Below are 20,038 nucleotides of genomic sequence, written 5' to 3' on the forward strand. Positions count from 1 at the left end.
TAGACTTACGTTAGTAATAAATTGACAATAATAACAAAGAAGGGTGTATGTATAAATATAATTTAGCTTTGTATTAATGCATCCATATCTTGTATAATGGCTGTTTTAAATGCTTGTAATATTAAGGTGTCTTTAATGGGTTCTAATGCGTTAAGTGCGTAGAGACCAACAGCGTATGGTCCTCGACTTCTTTAAACCCGTTACTATATTTCCCTTTATATTATGTGTTCGTAAACTATCTGGTTGTTAGATTAACTCTCAATGGAAACTGAGTAGAATATGTGCAGTCTTGATAGGAAAAAGAAATACTCGCCACTTCTCTTTGAGGAGACTTGTGTAGTGTTCGCAGTTTGAGAGAAATTTCCCTAATGCAGGGAATTTTTAAGTCAAATTTAGCAGAAAGGGGAAAAAGGGAATTCTTGAATAAAACGTGAAACTCCAGGGAAGTTCAAGTGCAGACTTACTGACCAATATAAATGTTTAAACTTTTCATTGTTTTTCAGAAACGAACCAATACGATGGCAATAGTTTGTGTGTGTGTGTGTGTTCAGAGTAGCATAATTTACACCCATTGTTGACTGGGTGAATTGATGTATATATATATTTTTTTTATTTAATTTGATTTGATTTTTAGTTTACGGTCCCTTTCAGCAGTGAGGCTATAAGAGACTTGGACATACAGCTAAAAAACGTGGAATCCGAACCCCATGAGCTCCCGCCACGAATCGAACCCAGATCTTCCACGCCAAAGGAGCACATGCCAACAGCTTATTCACGATGAAGCTCGTGTGTATTTTTTTGTAAAAATAAAAGTGAAGGAAAAAGTAAAGATAAAATAGAAGCAAAAAGCGAATGAATAAAACAAATGTAGTTGGAACTTCCTTTAATATTGTTAAATTAATCTTATCACATAACTTCTGTTGTAGGAATTGGACACTCAACAAAGTAGGGGAAATTTGATAAGAAAAGGGTAAAGTTTGTGTCAGTTGAGGGAAATTTTAAGGAAACCTACGAGGATTGGTCCTGTATTCTGGATCTTTTCTATTACAGCACAAGATTTTTTAAAAGAAAAAATAAATAGAATACTAAGTTGGTTAAAAAGCAACCAAAAACATGGTTGGTGATAAAAATAAACCAAAAACAACTAATTATAATTATAAGTAGAGATTGATATACCCCTTAAAACGACATATTTCAAGGAATTTTTTTACACTAACCGTTGCTTTCCTTTGCTTCTACATACACCATTACAGCAGTAGGATTCTGGTCATTAGGACCTCAAACGAAGTTCGTCGGTTAAGTGCTTAGTTACAAAAAAAAAAAAAAAAAAAAAATGAAGAACGTTTACAATACAACAAAGAGAATTGTCCGTTCTTCGAACGGGAAGGATAAGGTTTACTCAATATAAAAGGGAAAATTTATTTTTTGCAAAAAAAAAAATGCCCATTGTTTCCCCTTTAAGAGTGGAAGTTTCGAAACCATTGCAACGCACGTTCAGTCATTTCAGGTTCGTACCGAGAGGGGCGATCGGGGCGATTGCCCCTTCCCCAGAAGTAGAAACTTTCTTATTTTATATATAAATAAACCCCCATCGAAGAGTTTGGAGCTCTTAAAAGTAGCTTTAAGTAGAAGTATTACAACCCACCGCCTCTTCCCCCAGAAATCCGTCCTGGATCCGCCTCTGAGTCATTTTTGATTATGAGATTATATATCGAATTTCACACCTCCAACTTAAGCGAATCCTCACGTTTAAGTATTTTCTGAATAAAGTATTGAAAGTTATAATACTAAAAGTTGAATTTTTGAAAACACTGAAACACGTTTTGGATTAATTTCAGTTAGGAGTATTTACATCGGACCTTCAACTTAAACGAATACTCAACTGTGAGTTTTACTGTATAAAAAATTGGAAATTTGAATATTATATAAATTACTCCCTTTTCTTTGTTAGAAGCGGAATTGTCCAAATCTTCGAGGCAAATATTGTCTTATTTTAAATTAAATTTATGTATAAATACCGAATTCCATACCTCTAACTTACGTGAATCCTCACACTTGGCAGTCGAAATTAGAGCTGAATTTTCCAGAAATATTGGAACACGTGTTCAGTTATTTTTAATGGGAAGCTCATATGCCGAATTTCATCTTCCTAACGTGAGATACATACTTTATTCATTAAAAACAAAGCCCTCTTCAACCTTCCTTACAATATATTTTTCAAAAAAGTCATTTCTTATCCCTTGTTTTCATAGTACAAAGAGTTTCATGTCCAAATTTTATGTTTCTAGAAGACTTTCTGTTTCGTTTTTAGTATCTAAAAGTCCGCTTCCCTGAAAAAGTTTTGCCGTCCTCAGAAAATGTTACTGGATACATCAGTCCAAGAAAGAATTTACATTTAAAGAATATACAGTACACCTGTGAGGTTGAATATTGTTATTAAAGACATACAAACTTTTGTGGATACGGTGACCTGAATTATGATTAAACTATAATAAAGTACAAAATCAACGTTGTGCACTACACACACACACACACACAAGTTTTGGTTGCCTTTTTGACAGGGTATGAATATAACATAAAATTATAAATATGGATATGGAAACATTAAAAGATATGAATATTAAATATATGAAAACGCAATGCATTTACATGTAAATGACACTACGGTAGGGAACTTACACGGGCAGTGAGTATCGTTCGATAAAATTTCTCATACTAATTTTAAGCTTTATTTTGTTTGAAAGTCTGAAACGTACTTATCTTCATATATGTGTCAAAGATATAACTAAACCCGGATCTTTTTGTTTATATTTATAGTAATGCATTTATCAACCATGTGAAACCCGTATGGCATACCATATGCCTTTATGAGCGAATATAAAACCATTGAATTTCATTTCAATTCAGTACTTATAGATGCACTTCCCAAATACATTCTTACGTACGGCATTGATTTATTTTTTATCGAGAAAAACAGAAGTTTAAATTTCTTGTAATATCTCTTCAGTATTTTCTCTACTTTCTTCCCGTTAAAGGGGACATGCCATTTCTAATCGAAGATAGTTGTAAGATATCTGAAGCACTACCTAAAAAAAGTTTTCGTAATTTGTATCGAAACTAGGTCAAACATTCGGAGATAAAATACAGGAAATTAAGTTTAGTACTAGAGTAGATAGAGCAAACCATATTTTGTGTGAATCACATAGATTTGAACGTCAATTTATTGATGTAACTAAAACACATGCAACTGTTCACATCACAAACATCTATAAATTCCTTTTCTTTCACTGCCAGCTTGTAAAATCAAAACTGAAACATAACAGAAACCAAATCCATTAATGTTTTATTGCGCAACCTGTCATAAAATATTAATGCGCTTTTTAGTTGAAGCTAATTTGATTTTACATCCGAAATATCCGTAATCACGCTCATCATCATCCTCATCACGAAGAGGTTGGAGGGCAGAGGAGTTGGTGCATGAGGAGGATAAGCGACTGTCAATAAATTGTTGGCGGAGGATTATGTTGTCAGTGTGGGGTCAAGTTGTCAGAATGATGATAATATGTTTGTTTGGCAATGGTTTGGGAAAACATTTACAGTCGAAAGATTTAATACCATTCAGAAGTGTAGGGTGTTAATATCTATCTGCAAATAAAAAGACAGGATTTTATATTGGCTTAGTTTAAGATTGGTTATAATTTATTTGTTATAATTTACAAGTCTTCTATGATGGCGGTAGGATTTAGAGTATTGGAATATGCAGAAGTACCTAAAAAGACATCATGACTCTATACACGTCACAATTATTATTATTATCATTATTATTATTATTATTATTATTATTATTATTATTATTATTATTATTATTATTATTATTATTTAGGTTGAGAAAAAATTAGTTGAATAGTGTTAACCAGCAAGAAATAAGGTTTCCTCGTGTCATTTCGTAAGTTTTTGTAAAAATTTCTACTCGTCTCAATTCTTGAATTTTTTTTTTTTTTGTTTCGTCTCGATTCTTGGAAAGACCGTCTTGTCTCCTTTCAATTTTTCAGTATCTTTTTGTAATTTTTTGTCTCAAATGGCCTGATTTTTCTTAATTTCATCTAGAAGTTACCAGAATTCTTCCGCGTCACAAGAGATCCACAAATATTACGATACGACATCATTTAAACCATATTCATTCTTGCAGTACATTGGGTAATGACTTAAAGAGTATCTTTAAATGCTGATAATTGCTCCTCATTATGTTCGTATAATTACTTTATTACTTTTAGTTTTTAATACTATAAATCGTGTAACACTAACACAGTGAGAACTAAGATCTCAATGAACTAGTCTTGTCTCGTCTCGCCTTCAGAAATTTCTCGTCTCGTCACGAAAATGAGACGAGGACTGCCATTTTTTCACGTTTCATTTCGAATTTCAAAATTATAGCTCTCGTCTCTAAGTTTGAAAAACTTAAACCAGTCAGCAACTTTAAAAAAAATATTTACAAGATATTTGTGGCCACTACCAACTTTGTAATGTATACACGGAATATACGTTTTAATCATTCATATAATCAGAGTGTAGGCTAAAATTAGGGATCAGAACTACATTTATAACGTATAGAAGAAAAATACGTTTCAATCAACTCTATAACCTTGGGAGGGGTGAGGGGGCTTTATAGATCAATACCAACTTTAAAGTTTATTCAAGGATAAATACGCTTCGATCAACTTCATTACCGAGGGAAAACAGGAATTAGGAGCCAATATACTCAGTACAAGACATCGAAAATTTACGGTAATAATAAAAATACAAGGTGTGGTCATAAAGTGTGCATAACTTTTTCTTCTCACTCTGTAAATGGCATTGCCGATGTTTCTTATATTTATATGATTAACGTTTTCGTTCTTGTCTCGCTGACGTGAATGTATGAGTAATTTGAATCAAACCTTAAGTTGCAGGATTTCCCTATCCTCATTTTTGTTTCACACACACGTTATGTTACACATCCATCAGGATAGAGTGTCTCTTTAAATAATGCTTTTGAGCAACCATAAATAAACTTGAAATGACGCTACTAATGTATTATCTTCCATATCAACATTTGGAATCGCTTTCTCGTCTGCTTTTTCGTTTAACGGAAATCAAAACGAGGTGAGATTAATTATTGACTATCGAGAAAAGTTATTGAAATTGTGATGATAGAGATCACCAATGATAATGCTTACGATCTACCTTCTGCCTCAAGCTATACGTTGTCTGGCAGCTGCCGTTTCGGTACCGATGCGTCTTTTCCAATTACATTAAGCCCCTCACTCCCTATCTAAAATGAAGTTAACGTATTTCATTCTTTTATTCGTGTACGTGATATTAATTCTTTTTTTCCCCGAGTGCCACCCTCCATTTACGTCTCTTATAATGAAATAATGCGTAACACCATACGAGAGGGAAGGGCATAACGAAAAGACGAAAATTAATAACCTCAAATGGGCTTTCATAGTTAAAGGTACGATGGATGTGCCGAGCACGCTTGTGCATTACGAGACCAGAAAACTCAACTTTGACATGATGAAAAGGTGCGAAAAAAAGAGAGCTTGTGCGTACGAGTGCAGGATAAGTGAGAGATATAGGGGTTCCCCCTGATCTCTCCTCTCTCTCTCTCTCTCTCTCTCTCTCTCTCTATATATATATATATATATATATATATATATATATATATATATATATATATATATATATATATATATATATATATATATCATTCTTCAATGTTTCATAAGTGAAGTGCCTCACAGCAGGATAGTGACGGACATATATGAGAGTGTATTGTGGGGACTCACCAATTATTTCAGAAGCCGTCAAACAACAAAAAGCTTACGACAGACATGTGTGATGTATGTGTAAGTGAGTATATATATATATATATATATAGTCTATGTGTATATGTATGTGTGTGAACTAAAGGTAAGACAATGTATGATAAAAATTGAAATATGAAACAAAGAAGATAAAAAAAAACATCGAATCGAAATGTGTGGAAAAATGTGAAGAAAGTGCATTAGTTTTTTTTTCTGGGGGCAGGAGGAGAAAGAGGAGCTCTTGGTTAATTAAGTTAGCATCGTCCAGAAATTCCCAATGCATTTATCATATCACATATAGTATGGTAAAACTCGTCGCATATACAGTATATGGAAAATTCCATTAGTGCTCGGGGAAAAAAATGTCCCCAAAAAGTCAGAAGATAATGCATATGTCGAGAGTAGTAATAGCAGTAACATGAAATGTAATATTAATCACAGTTTCGAAAAATCGTTACTTTTGAACTGTCCATCAACCAAGTTCCTCCCCCTTTTCCCACTTCCCATATCTTCTTGTGTTTCTATTGTGTATATGCTTTTTTTTTTTTCAACTTCTCGCCTTCCTCGATGTCAGCTGGTCATTCTATTCATTGCAGTGAAATAGATTTCATTTTCCTCCTCCTTTTACTCTCCCCCCCTGTCTCTTTTCAATCATGGAAACGACGTAACGGTATCAGGGAGTCCAGTTCGTTCACTCGTCCCGACATTTTTAAGTGTAACAGCTTCATATTATAGGGAAAATTGATAACGTGAATTTGTGTTCAATTAAGTTGACAGCGATGGAGAATGACTGATGGATTGTTAAGGAAAACATTTCTTTTTTATTATTATTATTTTTTCCCTCCCAAATCGAAGGGAGGAAAATATTAGGTGCCGGATTAAAGCAAGGGAAATAAGTTTTCAATTAGATTCTTTCAGGATCAAAATACCATAGTGGTGTAACTAAAGCATTAAATTTGTAACAACTTTTAATAGGAAATTATAATAAATTTACTTATCAGCAAATTTACAATGCTGTTTTTTTCCTCTGAATGTAATCTAGTTCTCTTTAATTTATTATTTTTTTTTCAATTTACACTGCTGTTCAGGAGCTATGACATGGTCCTGCAATCCATCTTTCTTCGTGGCTAGATAGTTTGGTGGGGAACGATATAGGTATATTGTAGTATTGATCATGCATGAATGGCGTATACACCGACCAACTGCATCGGGTCTAAGCCACAATCATAGCACACATTAATTGTAGGTCTAATTCTTCATAACCTACGTGTTGCATAATGACGCAAAATACAAAAGAAAAGTTCGTGAAAGACAGTACGTTAACTTCGTAAAATTCAGACACTATGTGTTAAATTCAGTATTTTTGAAACATTTTGATATATTAATATACTCGTTATATGTGGGAATTTGTCTCATTTATTTTCTGAGCTGACATTTAAGTCACTTCTAAGTAACTGAACATTCTGTTGAATAAAGAGCATTAACAGTTTTCAATGATTTTCGGTAAAGTTTTTATTACAACTTTTCTTCCAAGTAGTATTGCTCATGAGATGAGACATTCCTTTAAAAAAAAGAAATGGAGACTTACGAAAAACACTCACTCACGAGTCTCATGGACAACTCTAATTTAATCCAGTCTTAAGAGTCTTCATCCCGTCGAAATTAAAATACCGCTAATTTTACAGTAATTATGTGATATCTTCAAATAGATAAAAGATAATCGAAATGTGGAACAAGAGCGCCCTAGACAATACATGAGAAACCGTTATCACGTCTCACTTATCTGCTTTCGATTTCGAGACATTTTGAAAATCGGCATTTATTTTCGCGTTTCTAAACAGCTGAAAACGGAAAGCCACTAGGTGACTTGTGATAACGGTACCTCACGCAAAATAATATTGTCTAGGGCGCTCTTGTTCCATATTTCAATTATCTTTTATCTATTTAAAGATACCACATAATTACTGTAAAATTAGCGGTATTTTAATTCCGCCGGGATGAAGACTCTTAAATCTGAAACACTGTTTTATTGTTACATGATTCATAGTACAAGTATAAAATCTGGAAATTAATTGATAAAGTGATTGAACAAACACAATGAAGAGCATTATCAACGTTTAAAGGCATGTAAATCTTACACAATATGATTTAAGTGTTGTTATATCACACCCTTCGTGAATCTGACGCGATGCGGAATCACTCTGATAACTACTAGATGAAATCAAAGAAAAAGTTTTTTTTTTTAAATAGGGTATAAATTTACAAAGCGAGACGAGAAAACCCTTTTCAAGAATCGAGACGAGTCATGATTCTTCAAGAATCGATATGAGACTAGAAGACATTGCTTGTCTCGTCTCATGTAAAACACTATTTCCTAGATTCTTGTTTACTAAACTCCCGGCCTGGCCCAACCTACTTGTTTACTTTCACTTACCCTGGAAGTACGTGGAGTTGATACTGTGTTGCAATTTAACGCACATATCTGAACTTCCCTAGTTGTATAAGGGGGAATGCTTTTCGACGTCGTTCCCGCACTTCCAAAAATATCTATAGCGTCCCTCCATTTCGTAAAAAAAAAAAAAAAAAAAAAAAAAAAAAAAAAAAAAAAAAAGACAAAGATAGGCATGCAGAACGACATGACATCATGCGTTCCCTACATTTCAGATCCTATATTTTACCCCTGGTTGTATAACTTCTGTTTATTGGCGTGACTTGACAACAGCCGAGTTCTTTCAAGGACATGTAGTCATCAACAGCCAACGACAAGCGCGCTATCCAATGTTCTCTTCTGCTTTAGAATCTACTGCTGTGTGATTGGAGGACGACTCATAGCGTGTCACGATTAGAAATATGATGTCCAGAGGAGCCGTATATCGAAATACCTCAAAAGACAGCCATTTCAAATTCTCGATGTATAACGTGCGAGCACGCTTTTGCAGGCTGAGAAAATCAGAGGGAGACACATTTAGAAAACGGGGAACGTGGGACAGTATGAGGTAGGAAAATGAAATAAGCAAGTGTATGCTTAGTCATGAATCCGTGGGTGAAGAAGAATGTCTGCAAAAACCATCCACTTTGCTAACGATCAACTCATTTTGATTTTCAAGAATTCTTTCTCTTCTCATCTCGATTCTTGAAGTATTCTTGCTCGTCTCACCTCGATTCTCTAAAAATGCTTTCTCATCTCATCTCGATTCTTGAAGAATTCTTGCTCGTTTCATCTCGATTCTCGAAGATTTCTTGCTTGTCTCATTTCGATTCTCAAAGAATTTTTGGTCGTCTCAAGTCGATTCTGGAGGAATTCTTTCTCCTCTCATTTCGGTTTTCGAAGAATTCTTTCTAGTTTCATTTCGATTCTCGAAGAATTTTTGTTCGTCTCATTTCGATTCTCTAAAAATTCTTTCTCATCTCATCTCGATTCTCGAAGACTTCTTTCTTGTCTCATTTCGGTTCTAGAAGAATTCTTTCATGTATCACCTCGATTCTCGACGAATTCTTTCTCGTCACATTTCGATTCTCATAATTATTTTGCGCCTCATATCGATTCTTGAAAAATTCTTTCATGTCTCATCTCGATTCTCGACGAATTCTCTCTCGTCAGATTTCGATTCTCAAATAATTATTTTGCATCTCATATCGATTCTCGAAGAATTATTGCTCCTCTCATCTCGATTCTCGAAGATTTCTTTCTCGTTTCTTCTCGATTCTCGAAAAAGTATTCTTGTCTCGTCTCGTTTTCGAAGTGTATGTACAAAATGTATGCCTTGATATTTTACTTCATTTCATCTGAAACTAAGGGAATAATCTACTAAGGGAATAGTTTAAATAATATTTATTATTGGAGTATATTGTGTATTGACTTTCATATTTGCAAACGTTGAGGGAGGGCATGGTAGGTCAGTGGTAGAGCTCTAACCTCTGGTACATGGTGTCCCTGGTTCAATCCCCAGCTAATTAAGTTTGTGGTGAACAATATCGGGGTGAACTCTCGCTTCCTCCCACATTAGCATTCCACCAGTTCTTTCATCATCATTCACTTGCCTTAATCATCATGTCCCTGAGTCAAACGCGCATAATCGTGGGGCGTTAAACTGAAAGATTTCATTCAATTTGAACCCTGATGAATGGTCTTTATTGTGTTCGTTCAATCACTTTGTCAGCTTATGTTTTTTATGTACGAAACATATAACATTTAAACAATGTTTAAGATGAAGGTCTTGGTGGGTGAACCTCTGCCACCCACAAGATTCGAAAATGTTCTCGTGTCATCTTGAATACAAGGTGAGAATTGTCATGCTTCTTGTCTCGTCTCGAATTTAATAAAATACTTGTGGATAACATGAGATTTAATGTATTCGAAATATTCTGTGTATATTCGGAATATGTGGTGATGTCATGTGAGAGGTCATAGTCGTTGAGTAAAGACCCAGTAGATGTTCCTGTTGTTAATGGAACCAAGATAATTGAAGTACAGTATCAATGAGTTTTGGATTCATGGATATTTTTCTATTTTTAACATCAGATTTACTTGATCTAGTAACAAATATATATTTTACCACATTCTTTTCCATATTGGGTAACCATAAATAATATTAAAATTTCAAGCCTATGATTTTGTAATATTTTGAGTTCAAAAAAAGATAATTCGCTTCAGAGAATTACGTGATCTTAACATGAAACTTGGATATTAATGTTCAGTATCGATTAGGATATTTTAGAGAATTATTACTTTTTAATTTCGTAAGAGGAGATGATTCTGTGGAATTTGTTTGGAATTCCAGTAAAGAAATTATCTCAGTGAAGTTTTCTCGGTTATTAGCTTACTTCTTTTTTATGATAATAATTCAATCACGGCCTTTAACAAGTGGGCTTGTGGTTTACAAACACCGCGTACGTGAATTTTGTCAGGGTTCTCCCGTTTCCTCCTACTTTCTTCATCCCACCATTTCATTCATTATCAATCTCCATCATTATCAATCTTTAGAAAATCGACTTAAACTATTGCTTTTGTAAAGCTCTGCTTTCTTTTAAGCCCCAAACGTAAACATGTGGCAGAAATTTTCGGAAAATGTTGCTATTTTCACAGCTAGTTTCTCATTTTAGATAGTGTATATTTTCAATGAAGGGGGAGGTGCACGTGTAATAGTGTACCCCCCCCAAATCCAGCCCTATATATATATATATATATATATATATATATATATATATATATATATATACAGATAGTGATCAGAAAAATGGAAACACCTGAACGAAATTGCAACTTACCAGATTAATATGGCGTCGGGCCACTTTTCGCCTTCAGAACAGCCTTGATGCGACGTGGGATGGAGGCATAGAGGTCGTGAATGGTAGCAAATGGAATTTTACACCATTCCTCGTGCAGAGCATCGGCCAGTTCTGTGAGAGAGGATGGAGGTGGAAATCGTCGCCGGAGTCGTGTTTCCAAGACGGACCACAGATGTTCAATTATGTTGAGATCTTTGGATTGGGAGGGCCAGGGGAGGTGTTGAACTTCATCCCGACGTTCCTCAAACCACGCTGCAACAACGCCAGCTGTGTGAATGTGTGCATTATCATCCTGGAAGATGGCGTCATTGTCCGGGAACAACATCCGGACCATAGGATGCAAGTGGTCTCCTAAAATTGCGACATAATCGTTGGCAGTGATTCGTCCGCTAAGTGTGACCACAGGACCCAATGAAAACCATGATATGGCGGCCCACAGCATCACCGAGCTGCCGCCATGTTTCACAGTTGGGCAGAGACACTGCAGATCGTAAGCTTCTTTGGGCGTTCTCCACACATAAACACGGGCCGTGGTTGGGAATAGGGTGAAGGATGACTCATCCGATCATATCACACGTTTCCAGTCCTCAAGGGTCCAAGTTGCATGGTCGCGGCACCATTTGCTGCGTGCGAAAGCGTTATGGTTCCTGATGAGCGGTTTGGCCCGTGCAACACGACCCCGTAAGTTCATGTCATGTCATGTAATTCACGGCGGACTGTGATTGTCGAAACAGGGTGGGGGAGGTGCTGATTGAGTTCCTCCGTCACTTGCTCCGCAGTGGCACGACGGTTTTGCGTGACAATGCGCTTTAATACCCGGCGTGACCTGTCACTCATGATTTTCTTCCTCTCACTGTTCCACTTCCCCGATGTGGTTTTCCCGTGTGTTGTGTAGGCCGTCATCACCTTCGACACTGTCCCACGCGACACACTTAACGCAGTAGCCACTGCCGTCACACTCACTCCACATAACCGCGCAGCAACAATTTGCCCTCTTTGAAAATCTGAGAGGTCTCCCATTTTACACTACCTCTGTCTGCTGCAGCCACTGGACACTGCTGTTCCACTGCGCCTGACGTAGTATGGGGACCGACCTAACACACCACTATCAGCGGTCCGGCGCTACGGGCGCCACGACACCACTGCTAACCCATACATCTGACGTGTTGCCAACTACAGGTGTTTCCATTTTCTGATCACCATCTGTATATATATACCGACCCGAATACTGAAGGTACCATAGTTTTGGTGCTATGGACCTTCAAATTTCATTTTTTTCATGCTTTTGGCAGCCTATAACTCCGAAAGAAAGCATATGTGCACCCAGGTGGGTCTATACTTTCTGTCTTATTTTGGTGTCAGGAATCACCTCCCAAACGTTGTCGGTGTTGTTTTGAAACACGCTGTATAAATAAAAGTGACCGATATTAGTGTCGAATCCATAGTTTTCGCGGTCGTTGAGACGAATAGTAACACTTCCAATGAAATTTAAATCCAAATTCACCCCTTTATGTCTAAAATAAAACGTATTCACCCCGAGCGAAGAACGGGTACTCTGCTAGTGCTTTATATATAAAAGACTGTATCATTTCAATAGTTTGAAATTTCTTTCACTTCTATAACGATTAAAAAAGTTATTTTTGAGCTTGTTATTCGTTTAAAAATTTCATTTTGAAGCACCGAACAGGCACGAACGTACTGCGTATATAGAATGTGAGAATTTTCATTCGCATTAACAAGATTCATTTCAGACAATTAGCGTGTAATTTGCAACGACTTGATGCTAAAATATCCACCCTGAAATGTTGGCAAATGAAGTTTATACAGGAGAAGTAATTAATGATGGCACTCAACACTTAATGCGACTATTGTTAACAGAATCAGCGACTAAAGATTGAAGAGTGTTATATACGAAGGGGAAAGGGATAAAATACACAACATATATATGTATATAAAGTGTGTACTAATGAGTGTATTGTGCTTGTAATTACCTGGAAGTCTTTTTATATCACCTTTCAAGAGACCCCTTTTTTTTACCATGCGCTACGACCAGCTTGTAGTATCAACTAATGAAGAGGGAGGGATGCAATCACATCTCGAGCCCGTGCCTTTTCTGTCCTCAGTCGTAGAATACTATTCCAACAAATTTAAAGGAGGTAGTGTGAGTAGTTGTAGCTGGAAAGAAATTGTATCGGTATCACAATTCCCGAGTTTTCTATTATTAGACTTCCTTACTAGGAGTAGGAGTAGGAATTAGATTTCTAGACTTCCGGCACCAATGGCCATGCAAACTTATCTAGCAAACATTTATTTATGGTCACACACAAATTATTAGAGGTTATCCTTATAAATTAAAACATATTGTACCTAACGTACTATTTATTTGTAATGGTACGTAAATAAATTAAATTTTGAAGTTCGTAATTGTCTTTGTTTACGTTTACAAATAAATGTATAGATACCACTACAAATCACTTGTCCAACAAGTTCGTTCTAGCGTAGCGACAAACAAATTCTGCTGTAACTATTTGACATAATTCATATACGTAAAATTGTGTTGAATACAAGACAGATCTTGCATAAATTCTAACGTGCACTAAATGAATAATTTTAATTCTTATAAATTAATATCCCAAACACATTAAATTCTTTTTCAATTAAATACCTTCAAATCGCAACTCAATCAGAGAAAATAAATATATTACAATGTAGGCATGTGTTGAATCGGAAAAAGGAATTTTTGAATATAATTAGAAATCAAAATTCAAATATTTTTCACTTCCACGGTTCGAAGAGTATGTCAAAATGGAAACGAAGAATTGCACTGCTTAGTCTTCCTTCTGCGTGAAGATACCGGTAGAGCCATTAGGCCTATATGATTTGTTAATATATCAACTGCCGAGTATATTTTGATTTCCTATAGAATCTGATCGTGCAGAACTCTTAATTATTCCGTACGTAGTTGTTTCTGAAAAAAGAAAAGAAAGAAGGGATTACTTTCAAATATAATCTACGTCATCAAAGATTATTATTATTATTATTATTATTATTATTATTATTATTATTATTATTATTATTATTATTATTATTATTATTATTATGCATACTGGAATTAATTTTTCGGATTGCAGGCATTAAGTGACAGGAGAAAACTTATAGAAAGAGATTTTTATTCAGAAAATACTAGACAATAGATATCATAGTAAATACTGCTTACATAATAGGTCCTAGAAATGGGTCAATCCCTTGAATCCAAAATCTGTAATTTTAAGAAGAATGACCAATTCTCTTAACCTAATTTGAAACATCTACTTTTGGATCAAAATATCCAATATATTTCAATCAAAAATTTTCTTGTATGCTTATATCTGGAGAACTGCATATAGTGTAGCCAAACCCAAACTACCACTTAACTCAGTATGATGTGCTTATTCCGTAGAAAATACGAAAACTCGATTTAGGGGCCGTTAGACAATTTTGTGGCTCCTGATCCTAGATCCAATATATTTAATTTAAACATTTTCTTGTACGCCTTATATCTGAATAACAACATATAGTGTAGCCAAACCCCAACCTATCAGTTAATTCAGTATGATGTGCTTATTCCGTAGAAAATACGAAAACTCGATTTAGGGGCCATTCAAATATTTTGTAGCCCCCGATCCAAAAACTAATTATTGGTTAAAATCGCAATCTTTTGATGCATTTTTTGAATCATTCCTAAAAGCCTTGCTATCAGTACAGAAACATAAATTTTAATGTTCAACAAATATTATTTGTAGTATTTTTGACGATGTATCTATTTTCAGACTAAAAATATTTGGTACTAATTTGACAAGGAATTATTGTTTCATCTGATACAATTTTATCATTACTTTTTCTTGTTTCAGTAGGTAGGTTACAATGTATGCAATGTGTCCATTTTTGTCTGATAAAGTGCTGTATTTTTGCCATTAGGCTATTCATGACACAGAAATAAACATTATTGTTATTGTTATTATTATTATTATTATTATTATTATTATTATTATTATTATTATTATTATTATTATTATTATTATTATTATTATTATTATTTCAAAAGGACTTTTAACTTTAATATGCAAGTATTATCATTTAAGATAGGGTTGTTTAGTATCTGTTTGCTCGGGACTGTCGAAAGTTTTGACTTTTAATCCCGAATTCCGAGGAAATAATCTCCGACACACCTAAAATTCCTGATTTCTTCGAAATGTGTATATACGAGAATATAACAACGTCCGTCGTGGCTAAGAAGAAGAAAATAATACTTTTCCGTAAGCTGATTTTTGTTTAGTAACTTCTATTATATATATTAATTCTTTGTTTCTGCAAGATAAGATTTCTGAAAAGAAATTTTAAAATACAGAAGAATGGATTTACATATTGTTACTGTATATCACAATGTTTGATAATTTGCGGTAGGAACTTTTACCAATGGATATGTCACGAAAGTGCATCACGAAATTTTAGAGGTTAAAAATCAACTAGCTGAAACACCTCTTTTTCATACGGGAAGGATGGGGCATAAATTTGGACTTGAACGTCATCATTAAGTTTCGCTATTCATCTCAGTGATCCTGAAAACAAAGAACTGAAATGAAAACTAATTTCGGTTGTTTTCTATTATTACTCCTTTTACATGACCCACAATTATACCTTAACGCATTTCAAACCTGGACAGCTGCTTTTCCCATTAGTACAATTATTTAAACTTGGAAAGCTGTTCTGTTATTAGCACAATTACATATATCTTAACGTATTTTTTTAGACTTGGACAGCTACCATGTGTGCATAACTAAGTACACAATTGCTTAGCACTCAATATTATATATATATATATATATATATATATATATATATATATATATATATATATATATGTTATATTCGAGCTAAACTATTCAAAGGATTAATATTGATATGGAAGACTGGTACAGATCGTAACATTTCAAAAAATTCAACATGTAAGTGAGCTTATGCAAAAGAATCTTTTTCTCATTCAAGAATGAAATTTATCCTGTTATCGCTTGTTTAGGCTATTTCACGCCACTTAGTTAGGGATGTTACAGACGTTCGAAATTCAATGCATATTTGGCTGCAAATCACTACCTAAAACCATACTTCACAGATAGTAAGATATACAGCAGTAGCTTTGTTCGCTGGTGGAACAAGTATATTATTCAGTATACCAAATTATGGAAGAATAAGATAGTTCAGCAACAATAACATAACAAATTACTAAACTATTAGAATTTACCTTTGAGCTCGTTTTGTAAGGATTCTAACTTTTTCAGCCACCAAGTGTTATCGAAACCTGGTTGTTCACCTCCGTACATTGTGGGCAAACTTTCACTTTTAATATTTTCGTCAAAATTTTTTGAGCTTGAACCATGAATATATATCTGTAAACGAAAAAACAAAAGTGATTATAAGTAAGCAGTTCTTAGTGTGTATTATAATTGGTCATTCAGAGCACAAAGGAATCAAGTCCAATTGCAGAAAGTTGTGAGAAAAAGAGGCGAAATTTGTATGCTCCGTTTAAGTATGGAAAAGTTATCATTACTTTTTCTTAAATCCCTATTATAACAGTTATTTACAATATTTGTACATGAATATTTTAGAGATCTTAAAGATTAAATATGACCAAAATGGCCAAAACAGTATACTTGATTCACTTGTTCTCTGAACGCGCTAATGTAAATAAGGAAAACTTGAGTTCACACTACTAATTAACTAAAGATGTTCCTTTGTATTCGTACAATGTACTTACTTGACGATCTATAGTACCTAGGTATATATTGTATCAAACAATTAATTAATTAATGCAGTAGCTTGCGCAGAATTTCATCAATAGTATCTGTATGACGCTCCCAACTTCATGCAATTTCAGGTGTTTGTTTATATATATATATTAATATGATACATTAAATATTTTTGCATAGCTTCTTGCTCAAAAAGGATATTAAACGTGGAACCTTCTCTTGTATAGAATTAAGGTTATAATATTGTAAAAGTAATAAAATTACTCCTAGTGCCATATACATATATGATGAAACGTATAATTTTATTCTCGATATCAGGAATATTCAGTGGTGTTATTCTATAGATAGATAGATAGAGATAGAGACAGACAGAGATACAAGTAGTAGATTGATAGATATAACTCTCTTAGGAAACAAACCATATAAAGTAGACAAAACCAAATTTTTTACTCGATACCACAAGTAACAAGTAAGGACCTACACAGCATCCTAATACAAGGTGGTATGACGCAGTTATGTAGGACTGCAAATATCTTGGAAAATTATCCAAGATAAATAGTTGTCAAAAAGTATTGGAAAGACCAGCAATGGATCGACAGTTGTTGATAATGATACGAGTTTGTATGCATGTGTTTCAAATACATATCCCTCCCTCACCACTACACTCATGTGATCCCAGTTCTCGTTCTTAATGTCTGAGCATATGGGATTAAGAAATAAACGCTTATACCTTGTTCTGAGAAATCATATGTTTAACCCGAAGTTGGCTGTGCGCTTGATTTGCGACAAAAAGCGTAATAACAGCTACGAAAATTTAAAAATCATCATTTTTAGGACTGCTTTAAAAGGGTATAATACAGTAGGGTAGGGTAGAGTAGAATAAGGTGGGAATAAGTAGGGTAGGATATGGTCGGGTTAGCTTATGTTTAAGGAAGTTTCGACCCATTTAGTTAAGATTAATAGAGTGTAAGTTTTCGTGTCTGCGGAAGGATGCCAACTGGAGCGTCTCTGTACACCTGCAGCCATGTTCAGAATACAAATGCTCATTACTTTCCCACAATCCAACCATATGGTAACCTTAGGCAAAGTAGTTCCCTCCGCTTGCCAAATACATTAGTTCCAGGATTATATCCGCTTAGGAATAAAAGAATAAACACAACTTTCGCTCTCTTTACTTATTATCAAGCACACAAACAAGCAAATTATCCATTTCTTCCCGGTAAATTTTCAAAATTTTGCGAGAAACGGACGACCAACTTTGAAACTTAACCCTTACTAACAATAAATGGCTACAAATTGGCAATGACGGATGTAGAATTCACCAATATTATAGCTAACAGGTAAACTACAATTTTGTAACTAATCAACATGTGAAAATTGCGTGATTTAGCACTGTCTTCACTTTCCATGTAGTAATCTTGTAGTGCTTCCCTATTTATCTGACAGCACCTCTTCACCACTTACCAGTAACTGTCCACTTTTGCATGCGTATATTTACGTACTCCTGACACATAAATAAAAAAGGTTTTCTTTTCTAAATTAACCTTGATTTTTTTTTACCTAATATATTTAGCACATTTTTCAACTTCACGTGTTTGAGGTAGAAACAATCCGTGGCAATGATAACTTATTTTACATGAGTTATTTATTCCAATCATCATGGATTCGATTATTGTAGTATTCTTCATGGCAACAATAACTGCCATAATAATCGAGGCACCTTTAATTGTCCTTGATTGGTAATTATAAAATATCTTTGTAGATTTTTTGAGCGTGAATCAGTTTTTTCTTTTTTTTTTTAATTTTTCCTTTTCGTCGTCACAGAAATTATGGTATTTGTGATCCATCCGAACAAACAATCTCCCGAAATATAACAATTACCAAAATAAATGTATTTTTAATACATTCCATTATGAAACTATAACAATTAGTTAACGTTTAAATATTGTAAAAGAAAACAAATTATATTACTTCCACTCAGGGATACCTGAAAAGTTATTTTCCAAGGGGCAAAAGAACGAGATACAAGCATAGGCGTGAATACACACACATGTTGCTACACGCGTATACATATTACATTGTACAGTATAATATAAGAGTTTAGTAGATTAAAAAAAAAAGCATTAATCAGTATTTTCTTAGCCGATTTTTTCTTTAAATTTCGTTTTCTTTGGCATGGAAATTGTGGTATTTATAACCAATATCAACAAATGTTCTATGTAAACTGCTGAACATGCTTCCTCGGTCAATGCTCTTTAAATCACGACAACATTGACTAATACACTGTTGTTAAAAACGGGATGAACGGTAGGGGCACTCGGTCAAAAAAGTGCAAAAAGCTTTTTCAGAATAGCCATCCTGAATGAGATTTTCCTGGGTTTTCCTTATTCACACCAGGCAAATGCTGGGGTGGTACCTAACTTATAGGACCCAGGCCGCTTCCTTCCTTCCCGAATTCTTTCTTTCTTCCCTTGATAGTGTACTCGCCGAGGAACGTCATCTCTCATAATATGGACTATCTGGCCAAAGATGCCGAAAGCCCAGAAATCTAAATCCTAAATCCTAAGCGAGCTGAATTTCTTTCTTAGTCGTTACAAATCATAAACAGCACCCCTCCCACCCCCAAAAAAGAAAAAAACTCAATGTTTGAATGAACCCAAAACGATTAAAATTATCTGTTTTGTCTCAACGCTGACACAAATTATGCAGGTAAATTTGCCCAATACAGCCTTTATGATGACAAATAAAAATATCAATTTCATATTCAAACTGTATTGTGTACAGTACCGGTATCTTATTGTACCCAACAGTTTGCGTATGAAATTGCTTTTTTTCTTTCCTTTTTTGGTCCATAACCATTCCAACAAACTTAATTGCGATGGCGTAATTATTAGAAACAATTTAATGATAGTAGCCTACAACATTTTCTGTACCTTAACATTTTTACTTACCCTGCTAATCATTTTCTTCGAAAGAAAAGGCCTAAATAGGCGATATATCACATCAAAATAAACAGGAGTGTTAATAGCATGGATTGCTTTGAATCTAACTGGATATGTATCCTGAAAAAAACAAAATGACAAACATGCTTTATTTCTATTCTAGTGGTTCTACCCACTC

The 20,038-nt window shown here is 34.5% G+C and overlaps 1 protein-coding gene and 1 long non-coding RNA gene across 2 annotated transcripts in view; one reads left to right on the top strand and one right to left on the bottom strand.

Annotated features, from left to right (window-relative positions):
- LOC145665699 (uncharacterized) overlaps positions 1-20,038 on the top strand; it is a 531,121-nt gene that overhangs the window by 477,286 nt on the left and 33,797 nt on the right. The window lies entirely within an intron of this gene.
- Positions 13,497-20,038, bottom strand: part of LOC145665698 (clavesin-1-like) — a 31,612-nt gene continuing 25,070 nt past the window's right edge. The window contains exons 6-8 of the mRNA XM_081732856.1: positions 19,870-19,980; positions 16,414-16,558; positions 13,497-14,103 (exon numbers count right to left, since the gene is read on the bottom strand). Coding sequence (XP_081588982.1) covers positions 14,027-14,103; positions 16,414-16,558; positions 19,870-19,980 — 333 coding nt within the window. The 3' untranslated portion in view covers positions 13,497-14,026. The remainder of the gene's footprint in view (positions 14,104-16,413; positions 16,559-19,869; positions 19,981-20,038) is intronic.

The sequence above is a fragment of the Thermobia domestica genome, chromosome 12 (assembly GCF_964235325.1).
Source record: "Thermobia domestica chromosome 12, izTheDome1.hap1.1, whole genome shotgun sequence".
Classification (NCBI taxonomy): domain Eukaryota; kingdom Metazoa; phylum Arthropoda; class Insecta; order Zygentoma; family Lepismatidae; genus Thermobia; species Thermobia domestica.